This window comes from Mastomys coucha, unplaced genomic scaffold (genome assembly GCF_008632895.1).
Source record: "Mastomys coucha isolate ucsf_1 unplaced genomic scaffold, UCSF_Mcou_1 pScaffold16, whole genome shotgun sequence".
In the NCBI taxonomy this organism is placed as follows: domain Eukaryota; kingdom Metazoa; phylum Chordata; class Mammalia; order Rodentia; family Muridae; genus Mastomys; species Mastomys coucha.
In genome coordinates, this window is record NW_022196898.1 from 105,055,523 (window position 1) to 105,066,770 (window position 11,248).

Genomic DNA, 11,248 nt, shown 5'->3' on the forward strand with positions numbered 1-11,248 from the left:
TCTAGACAGTTTCTCTCTCTGTGTAGCCAGAGTTGTTCTGGAACTCACAGAGATCTGCCTGTCTCTGGCTCACAAGTGCTGTAATTAAAGGCTTGTACCACCACCCCCACAGCTTGAATTTTATGCTTCTAAAACTCATCACATTTATTACTTGCACTGAGAGTTGATGTTCCTTTTTTAATCTCTCTGGTATCTTGTCTAATTGTTATAGAAGAGTCTGATGATACTTTGGAACAAGGGACTTTTATGTAACTAATGATACATGCTAGTCTGAAGATAGCAAGGTTTGGATCCTGAAATAATTCCCATAGTAGCTGTAAGCACAAGGTTTGAGATTTTTACCCAGCTCTTGTTTCTCCCTGCTGCTGCTGTTATTAACATGATGGGATAAGCTTATCTAGAAATTACTACTTTAACTACTCGTTTAATTTTCAGGTGTGGAAATGTAAACTTCGCTAGGAGAACCAGCTGTAACAGATGTGGTCGAGGTGAGTGCTAACAGACAGTTCTCTTAATACTGTATATACAGATCATTTCTTTATTTCTCAGGATTTATATCACGTTCTTTGTCTTTTTGCAGAGAAGACAACTGAGGCTAAGATGATGAAAGCTGGGGGAACAGAAATAGGAAAGACACTGGCAGAGAAGAGCCGGGGCTTATTTAGTGCCAATGATTGGCAATGCAAAACGTATGTGCTTCAGATTGCTATCTGTTACTGCAACAAGATAAACTCTTGCTAACTATGTGACAAGACGTTATGCCATTTTGATCCAAACATCTACTGGTCTTAGTCTAAGTATGGTGAAAGGGAAATTTTAAGTCGTATCTTTCAAGGGTGTTACCAGTTGTTGCTGTGGTAGTAGTGTTTAATGAGCTGATAACCAAAGGGCTGGGGGACATTGAAGACACTGTGGTCTACTTCTTGTTCTTGAATGATTGCATGGTTTGGGGTTTTTGTTTTGTTTTGTTTTTACTTTTTGTCTCTTTTATAATATGAACGTAACTTGAAAAATCTTAAGTTGCCTATCATAAAAATTGCTTCTCGTTAGATTTTTTTATTGCCTTTTAGGCTAGAGAGATGATTCAGCGCTTATGGGTACTGAATGCTCTTCCTTGGACCCAAGTTTAATTTCCAGCAACCACATGACAGCTTTAAAAAAATACAATATTTTTTTAGGTTTAGATTTCATTTTGTATTGATTATTTCAATCTCCACATTTTGTGCTGTGTAAATAAGTCCTACATATATGATAGAGCACTGGACCAGAAAAGTATCTTACATAAAGTCCTGGTCCTGTAGATAGACCTTGAACCTACACGGAGTTGTCTTACAACTAAGTCACAGGATTTAGTGAACTGCAGAGGATTTCTTAGAGGGGACTAAGAATAGCAAGCATATTTATAAAAGGTGAGACCATACTCTTTAAGGTAGATTCAGAGATGATAGGAGGTGGAACTATTGATTAAAGCACTCCTTTTTCCCCTCGGTAGCAGAATTTCTAGTTATGTCACTTCTCAGTATAATTTATATTGAATAGATTTTTTATTTCATTTCCATTATTCCCTAGTGAACATTGCTTTGTACTAATTATTTCACCATAATGTTTTGAATAATATTTTTTTCAGTGTTTAGGGGCCTTCTAGTTTAATGGCTTTTTGTTTCGTTTTGTAATTGTAGTTGCAGTAATGTGAATTGGGCTAGAAGATCAGAGTGTAACATGTGTAATACTCCAAAGTATGCTAAATTAGAAGAAAGAACAGGTAAGAAAAATTATACTACTTTCTCAAGAGAGCATAGGAAGAAAGGGAACCTGTCTACTTTGCACGCGTGCGTGTGTGCGTGTGTGTGTGTGTGTGTGTGTGTGTGTGTGTGTGTGTGTTCTGTTTGAGCCCTTGATGGCCTCAGACTCAATATATAACAAAGGATGGCTTTCATCTCTAAGCTTCTGCTTCATCCTGTATGCTGGTATTATAAGCATGTACCACCACACCCTATTTACAGGATTTTTTTTCCCTTAGCACTCAAAAAAAATTTTATGTAATAATAGTTGCAATTTATGAAGTAGTGTTAGGTAGCCTTACACTAGCATTTAGGGTTCTAGGATACTTCCATAAAAGCTTTTCTGCCTCTTTCTGCTTGGTGGATACATGATAGTTAGTAATGATACAGCAATAGTATATATCCTAGTGTGACAGAAAGATAAAGGACATTTTAAAAGACATCCTATAAAGCTTAAATATAATTCTTAGTCTTAGCCACATTTTAGATATCAGAGAAACTTAAAGTTACAAATTACAGAGCATAAAATGAAATTCTTTTTTGTTGTTGGGAGTTTTGTTTACTTTTTTTTTTTTTACTGTTTTAAGAATTTTATATGTGCATGTGTGTTTTGATCATATTCGTGAGATAGACTTTCCCTCACCTCCAGTTTTTCTCCTAACCCCACTACATGTTCCTTCCTCAACCTCATGTTCCCAATATCTCCCTCTCTCTTTCCCTCTCCCCCTTTTTAAACCACTGAGTACAGTTAGTGCTGGCTGTACGTGTATAGGTATAGGACCATGTGTCTACTGGAACATGGGTAGCTTTCATAGGCATGAAGCTTACATTGGCTCCTGAAAGCCTTCAGTTGTCAGTGATATTCCAGCTTGAATGGGACTTCATAGACCCTTCCCAGCTTATGCTGAAACTTTGGTGGCTTGATCTTGTTAGGATGTCTTTGTACACATTGTCGCAGCCACTATAAGTTCATGTGCTAACTGTGATCCAGCTAATAGTCATTTTAGTACTGTGTACCTTACTCCCCCTAGCTTTTAAAATCTTCCCATGACCTTTTGATGATTACCAGCCTTAGAGGAAAGGATATGATACAGATGTGCCAGTCAAAACTAAGCACTCCACACATTGACTGCAAATTGCCTGGCTGTTGGCTTTTGAATTAATCTCCACCTATTGGGAAAAGAAGCTTCTCTGGTGATGGTTAAGAGATGCATTGGTCTATAGGTATAAAGATAAGAAAACGAGTGTATGTGTCCATTTACCAGTATCATTGTATCCGCCCCACCCCCCACCCCCTGGAGCCTGCGACCTACCTACCATGGAATTTTTTTACCCTATTAATGGTACCATGCTTGAGTCTGTCTTCTGTAGAGAGCTTTAAATCTAATCAGAATTTGGTTGTTTCCATTTGGTGCTACTGTTGCGCCAGTGGGCTTCTCTGGAAAGGCGGGGTTTACAGCTGAGTGAAGACAGTTGATTACCTTTCTTCCCTTGGTAGTGTGCATAGAACCTTCTAGAACTATGAAATTAGCCAGTAAGGATAAAGCTTTCAGATCAGTACCAACTTGATTGTTCCATGTCCTGTGACTCAAGTGTATAGTACTTCTTGTAAGAGCATCATGTTGTCAAAGAACTATGAAAGTGTCAACTCTTGGGCTTGCTTGAGAGTAGGTCCCAAAACCTAGTAATTGTGTGGATGATATTTGGTGATTGTTGACTTAAGCAATCACGAACTTGTTTCTGTATGTCAGTGGAGAACCTCAGCAGAATATAGTTTTGCCACTGCCAATGATTAACCCAACCATTATCAAAGACAGTGTATATATTCAGCATGCAAGGCTGCTGAGTAGGTAAAACTGCTTCCCCTGTTTACCTGTTCTCTCTTAAGTGCATACCACTGTCCCTATTTGATTTTGGGGATCAGAGACCTAATGGTAGATGGATCTTTTGGATCAAGCCCTTCCAAATTTTCTTTATCCCCCAATTGTTTGTTCATTTTTTTATAATTCTTGAGTTCAAGAGCCATACTACCTAATACCTAACTTCCTAGGTGTTCTTTTTTCATCCCTTGGATTCTACCTCTTAACTCCCAGAGGCAGCTTTGTCTTCTGCAAGTGCTGCCCAGTTTGTCTCCTTCCTCTCAGTGCTCTTTGTCTCCCTATATTATTCTTCATTCCATCTTACCATTGAGTGTTTGGACTCTTCAAGGACCGTCTTTGGACCCCTTTTCTTTGTTTTCTGTATATTTTCTTCTAAAGCCAAAGTCTTAAGGAACAATATTAGATTTCTTTGAACTACATATACAGCTACTTATCTTACATTGTCATGAAACTGTCAGATTTATTACATTATAATTGAATTTGTGGTTTCCTCCTAAGACTTAGCTTCTTGAAGAGATCTGTGTCTTCTGATTAGTACTGTCCATATCAGGATGTGCCCCTCAGTTTTATGTTTCCTGTTACTTTGTTTATCTAACCCTACCTTCAAAGTCTGTGTTACCTAATAAATAAAAGTTTAATCCATGGTACTTAGTTAATAGCCCAGATCTAGAAGAATTATAATGGAGAGGGAATTCCTTTTAAAACTTTGTCATAGCAGAAAAAGATGATTTGCATATTTATTTCATGAACCACCTGCCATAGGAAATTTAAAGTTGTAAACATTTGTACATACTGCTGTGCTTTACAACTAAAGTAGATCTGACTTGTTTTCTATCATAGATTTTAACTTGTAAAAAACTAGTTATTAGATATGTAAATGACCATTATATTTTCATTTTGTATTAGCTGGGGAAAGGGAGCATAATTTTGTTATTTTGAGTTGTTACAGCAATTTATACTCTTTTTAAAGGATATGGAGGTGGTTTTAATGAAAGAGAGAATGTTGAATATATAGAAAGAGAAGAATCTGATGGGGAATATGATGAGGTAAGCTCTCAGTGGATATGTACACTTTAAGTTAGAGAAATGTTAAAAAATACCTGCAGTTTAGAAAAGATGGATGTATGCACGTACAGTAGAGGGAGTGCATGTGCCCTTGTGTGCATCTGTAGAGGATGTAGGGTGATACTTCTCATTGAACCTATAACTCAACCATTGGCTGGACTGACTAACCAGTGGGGAAATCTTCCATCTCTACATGCAAGTGCAGAGATTACAGGCTCACATTTCCACATCTGCTTTTCCACACGGGCACAAATAGATTTTGAAAATAAAATAGGTTTTGTGTTTTCAGCCTGTGTAAATATTTGGATTTTTTTTTCTAGTTTGGACGTAAAAAGAAAAAATATAGGGGGAAGGCAGTTGGTCCTGCGTCTATATTAAAGGAAGTCGAAGATAAAGAATCAGAGGGAGAAGAAGAGGATGAGGATGAAGATCTGTCTAAATATAAACTAGATGAGGTAACCTTCCCTGTCCTCTCCCCTCCCCTTTACATTACTGGAACTATTCTGAAGCCCAAGAAGCTTTTGACACCTGGACCATTGTTGGCCATACATGCTCTTGGAGGAGCCAGATACTTGTTCTTCAGAGTGATGAGTGTCAGCACATTGTGGTGTTAGGTGTACAGAACCAAGCAAATGGTTATTGTAATTCAGAGAACAGAAAACAGTATTCTAAACTAAGGCTGGTAGCGGTAGTGGTGGACCAAGGACTCCTGACAGAACTGAAAATTGCCAACAGTTTGGTGTATGTTGTGAGAATCAGTGGGGTGGCTTCTAGAAGCCTGTCTGAACTGTCTATATACTCTTTCCTATCGGTGATTTTAGTGAATGAACTTCCAAATTGAAAATAAGCTTGCATTAAAATATTTGGTAACAGACCCATCCAAAAATGTTTAGTATGATAAATATTTATCCTTTGTGTGGATAGTATTAATAAATAGATGTCTAAATGGAATTAAAATTTTATTAGGATGAGGATGAAGATGATGCTGATCTCTCAAAATATAATCTTGATGCCAGTGAAGAAGAAGATAGTAACAAAAAGAAAAGCAATAGGCGGAGCCGCTCAAAGTCACGATCGTCTCACTCAAGGTCTTCATCACGCTCATCCTCCCCCTCAAGTTCAAGGTCCAGGTCCAGGTAAACGGGTGCAGGCCAAGGGTAACACCAGTCAAAATGTCAGTATCTTAACTTTTTACTACTTAACTTAAATAAGCCTTTTATTTTAAATATTTCAATGAAGTCACCTTAGCTACACTTTATCTTTGTATCCTGCAAGTACTGCCCTGTATTTCTAGAAATTCTGAACCTTAGAAGTTGCCTGTTCTGTGTCACCCTTTTGGCTTTAACTGCTCCTTTAGTTCAAAAGCACTATGTAGCTGGGCAGTGGTGGCTCACGCCTTTAATCCCAGCACTTGGGAGGCAGAGGCAGGCGGATTTCTGAGTTCCAGGACAGCCAAGACTATACAGAGAAACCCTGTCTCAAAAAACCAAAAAAAAAAAAAAAAAATTAAAAATAAAAAAATAAAGATTTAAAAAAAAAACACTATGTAAGCAATGTATATCTAAGTAGATAGTGTGTGTTCAGGTATTGTCAAGTAAAGTGGAAATTTATTTCAGTATCTTTTATTTCAGTATCTTAAAGTTTGGTTTTTAGATTTTTCTGAGCATTAATGACGCACACTTTTTGATAATTTATTTTGGTGTCAGTCTTCTGAATAGAGAATAAATCTAGCCATTATGCTAATGCTTCCAAAGAGTCCAGGATATTCAGATGTTTAAAACATGCATTTGATATAATTAAAACTAAACAATGCTTTTATATGGCTCAACATTGATTACTGGCCAGTTTTCTAATGATATTTAAGAATAAAATATGTTGCCAGCTACTTAATTCATACCATAAAGCGTAAAAATGTTGATTTTTTAGAATGGGGAAGTATACTTCAGTGATAGAGCCTTGTCCACCATGTACACAGGGCCCTAGGCTCAATTCCTAGTCTCTCTTCCCTCCACATAAGTGATTCTGAGATGAGTGTGATAGTCTCTCTGGGGGAACAAACTAAAAATGGTGTCAGGGATGTCATTTGTGGTTTTCAGAGTGTGAGGGCTATATTTCTCTTGTCTCTACATTCTGTTAATATTGTAACTAATGTAGAATGCTGGGTTGTTGAATCTTTAATTCTCTACAAATGAAGACTAGACATCAAAATGTGATGCAGCAATTAGGGTTTTCTGTCTAGTAAACACTGGAAATAGGTTTTCAAGTGAAAGTGAGAAGAGTACTGGAGAATTTAAATGTAAATGTGACATTGTCTGTAGTAAACTGTGCTGCTTGTTCCTTCCCTTTCAGTAGTTTAATCAGGCCTGCAAAGTGGTCACTGAAAATTTTTTTTTTTAAACTTAGTCTTTGTTACAGTAAGAAGCTTTGTTTTTAAGTATTTTTGCTTGGAAAATGCTTATCTTGCATAGACACCTTTTTATGTGAAAAATGCACTCTTAATATATGTCTTTCTTTCAGTGTTCATATCACAAAGCTCAAAAATGTGGTCCTAGGGGAAAAAAATGCTTCCATGTTGTTCCAGGTCCCGTTCAAGAAGCTCTTCCAGCTCGCAGTCCAGGTCTCACTCCGGTTCCAGAGAACATTCCAGATCCCGTGGTTCGAAATCAAGGTGAATGAGGTAGCACCTCTGTACAGCAGAGGAGAGTGCTCACAGGCTTCAGAAGGCTCCGCTGCTGCTCTCATTACTCTGCTTCTATTTGTCAATTCTATTGTAGCACTGGGAATCTAATGCACCTACCTCAGCTTAATCTCACCACAAAATGTTTCCACTGCACAGTGTGCCAAGACTTTTTCATGATTGATTAAAGGGGATGGAGTTTGCATATATAGCTAAAATGTGTAATGTATGAAGGTGAAGGCAAGTTACTCCACCAGATACCTAGTATATTAAGATTATGTTTACAGTTAATTTAGACACACAAGTGAAAAATTATTTCTGAGAGGAAGACCTGCCATTCCATCATATAGCCTCAAAACATTTTGTATTACAGGCAAATGTGTACAACAACTTTGCCTGTTCTGTTTCTAGTGAGTGCTCTGTGTGTTTACTACATCTCCCTGACATTAAAGAATATTATAACTTACCTGTGTAACAAACACTTCTCTTAAAAGCATGTCATATAGGATGCTGGCTTAAGTGTGGTATGATCTAAGCCATGCTTTGAATGAAGGAAAACGATCGGTAAAGAAGCGATAGAAGTATTAGATTTTTGGTTTCTTGAAAAACTTTTCTGTACTTGCTCAGTATGCTGAGTATGCTTGCTCAGTATGTTTAGTCACTGTATTGCGTCCTGCAGGGATGCAGCATTTATACGAAAGCCTCTAAAGTCCCACTTGTGGGATTCAAATTGATGTTTCCTAACAACTCTTCTAGAGAATGGCTCACTTACTTGAGCCCATTCTAATGTTTGAGGGCAGCTACCATTGAGTGCCCCTGAGGAGAGGAGTAATGGTGCACTCACTGACCAGTGCCCAGTAGAGCAGAGGTTTCTTTCTTACGTGCATTAACTACCGGTGCTCACTTCAGACTGTGAAGTCTTGGTGTGGCCCTCTGGGAACTGTAAGACTGAGGTTTCCAGAATAGCCTTCATATCCTTCCCAAACATTTAATTGCTTACAACTTTCCAAAGAATTCTCCTTTTGGGCTTTCTCATTTTATTTTAAGCCCAAAGGTGAATTTTTTGGGAAGTTTGAGCTAAATTCCTTCAACTAAATATATGTAAATGGAGATAAATTTGCTCTTTTTAAATTGCACATTTCCTTCCTCCTAAAACATGTAAATGTTACCACTACATACTTCATAGCACAGTTCTCAGCACAAGTCACATTATAAAGTTGCCATTTTCATTGACTACTTTGCAACTTAAGTGTTCTTTTTCTGGGCCATGTCCCTCAGTTGTCTGTAGCACCTTACCTATAAGAAGTGAAGTTCATTGTTTTCAGCAAGCTTTATATAAAATGGATTTTCCCAACAAATGGATCTATTTTCTGACTGTAAAGTCACCACAGAATTGAAGTTACATTTTGATTTCATTGTTTGTATACTTTAAATTGGAACACTATAAGCAATTATAAAAGTATCCTGTCTTAATTCAGTAAACTACTTTCTAATTACCAAGGGTAAATATTTAGAATGTTTTAAAGATGAAATGATTGTGTATAAATAGAACATGTTGATGGTTGACCCAGAAGTCTTCTGCTGAGTAAGCAGTAAGTATTCCCTCATAACATCCTCATAGTCACAACCCTGTTTGCTTTTGGGAACTGGACAGTCTTCACTTCTGCCTTTAATGAAACGTCTGCTTTGTCTCTCAATCAATGAAGATCCAGCTCCAGGTCCCACAGGGGCTCTTCTTCCCCAAGAAAAAGATCTTACTCGAGTTCTTCATCATCTCCTGAAAGAGACAGGAAGAGGAGTCGCTCTAGACCTTCTTCACCAGCTGTTCGCAAAAAAAGACGAACGAGATCACGGTCACCCGAAAGGTTTGGGTTTCTGTAGAATAAGAATGGGTGTTCTTACGTGTATTTCATAGGTGGACTTTGTAGGCCAGGGTTAGATTTCTCCTTTGTTCTTTAAATTTTTTATCTTTAAACTTCAAAATTCAGATTACATTGTTTAGCTTGTTTTATTTGAAAAATTACAAGACAGACTATCCTCTAATCATTTTATTGTTTGAATTTTATTTCCACGTATATTATAGCCAACTCTCGGTTATTTTTGTGTTTTTAAAGATCAAAACCCAAGAGCTATATGTTGAAATAATTTACATGTGTTTGGTTTTTAAAACTAAATGTTAGAGATGGTAGGGATCCTAGGGTACCTAGTCAGGGTGAACGTGCAAAGTCATGGGGATCTGTCCTCCTTTAAATATGTGTGAGTGCATTTCTGTAGCACATGCCTTTTATGCCCTTTACATGCCCTTGGAGTTAATACTTTTTTCATCTTGCAGTCCAGATCCATTTTTCTCTCTTGGAAAGGACCTTTTCTGGGTCCCTATGTGTAGAGTGCACTTGTCATGTGTCAGCCTTTTCTGCAACAGACTTGACTACTTTGTTTCACTAATTTTCTCTTGGTTTTCAATGTCTTAATAATGATTTATGGCTTCATTTGTAATCTTGGCAAATTTTCCATATTCCCTCAGCTTGTGAAAGAAAAGAAGGATCATTAGAGTCTGGTGATGGCTGGGTTTAGAGGGTTAGGGTCATGTTATTCCTACTCTCAGAATTACATGTCCTATACATTCAAAGTTCAAGATTGTGCCCAGTCTTCCTTCTGTGCATTGTTTCTTCATATGAAAATTACTCTGTACTCTGTTGCCATTCTACCACTTCTGCAAATTTTAATCTTAGCCACATATAATCCCCCCTGGTTTGTTGTCATCTAAACTTAATGCACATGTTCTCTATTCTATAAGCCAGGTGATTGGTGAAAACATTAAACAACCCTGAGCCCAGGGCCAACCCCTACGGAACACCACCACTTTGCCCAGGTTGATACTGACTTACTCATATTGGCTGCATGACTCTAGCACTTTAACTAACTGTACAGTCACCTTATGTGATGTAGACCTCCAAAACTTCATTGCTTTGAATGTACTTTCTCATGCACTCAGAAGCCTTGCTGTGTTCCATAGAGACCCGGTGTGTTTTCTGTGGTACAGCAGACATTGATTTTATCACACCTTACCAGGATTCTTTGCCTTCCTTGTACATATATGTGATTATGAGCTTTTTTCAAGGCTTTCCCTTCATTACCTTGAATAATTGAGAGGTGGCTATATTTGAAATGAGTCTATATTCTTAAATTGTAGAGAGTTTTGAGTTCAAATCACACCAATTCTGGGCTTACATCAAAAAAGTGTGTAAGCTATCTTAGGTTTTAAGTGCTCCTGCAAGCATCAAGGTGTACCTAGTGTTTGCTCTGCTCTTCTCTGGTGTTTGCAGTCTTAGAAACAGACACTTGATTTAGTGCTGTTTACAGATTGTGTTGCTCTCTTTATGTCTTACAGGCACCACAGGTCGTCCTCCGGATCAACCCATTCTGGTTCCCGTTCAAGTTCAAAAAAGAAATAATGTATTAAAATTTACATCTTTAAAAAACATTGAGTACAGTGCATGAAGCATATTTTTTAGGAAGTTGATGTCTTATTTGGTCAAAAGTACTACATCTGCTAGTAGAGGTGCATGCCTTTATTGCTTTTCAAAACAATACAACTGTGTTTATTTGTGAAACTTAAAGTAAATTGCATTTTAAGCCATATACTGTTCCCCAGATAAATGCTCTGTTCATTATTTACAACCATTTGCTTTGTTTAAAACCATCCTAGCAATAACAGAGTACTTTTGTTTCCTACTTTAAATCCTTGTCCTTTTCATTTCTAAATGTTTTATTGACAGACAGGGTTGCCTGGGCCTTGCCTGGACTTCAGACACATGGGCAAAGCTAATAAGCTAGTTGGAAAT

The 11,248-nt window shown here is 37.5% G+C and overlaps 1 protein-coding gene across 3 annotated transcripts in view; it reads left to right on the forward strand.

The window, feature by feature from the left end:
* Positions 1 to 11,052, forward strand: part of Zranb2 (zinc finger RANBP2-type containing 2) — a 12,530-nt gene extending 1,478 nt beyond the window's left edge. The window contains exons 2-11 of one of the 3 annotated variants that reach the window (XR_004119915.1): positions 436 to 488; positions 581 to 689; positions 1,680 to 1,762; positions 4,632 to 4,708; positions 5,047 to 5,181; positions 5,693 to 5,862; positions 7,308 to 7,394; positions 9,110 to 9,268; positions 10,205 to 10,275; positions 10,795 to 10,843. Coding sequence is in view for 2 of the 3 variants with exons in the window: in XM_031375957.1 (XP_031231817.1) it covers positions 436 to 488; positions 581 to 689; positions 1,680 to 1,762; positions 4,632 to 4,708; positions 5,047 to 5,181; positions 5,693 to 5,862; positions 7,308 to 7,394; positions 9,110 to 9,268; positions 10,795 to 10,858 (937 nt within the window). In the remaining variant the exon portion in view is untranslated. Of the gene's footprint in view, positions 1 to 435; positions 489 to 580; positions 690 to 1,679; positions 1,763 to 4,631; positions 4,709 to 5,046; positions 5,182 to 5,692; positions 5,863 to 7,307; positions 7,395 to 9,109; positions 9,269 to 10,200; positions 10,276 to 10,794 lie in introns of all 3 variants that reach the window. The other 2 variants (XM_031375958.1, XM_031375957.1) reach the window with 2 other exon arrangements.
* The last annotated feature ends 196 nt before the right edge of the window (positions 11,053 to 11,248 follow it).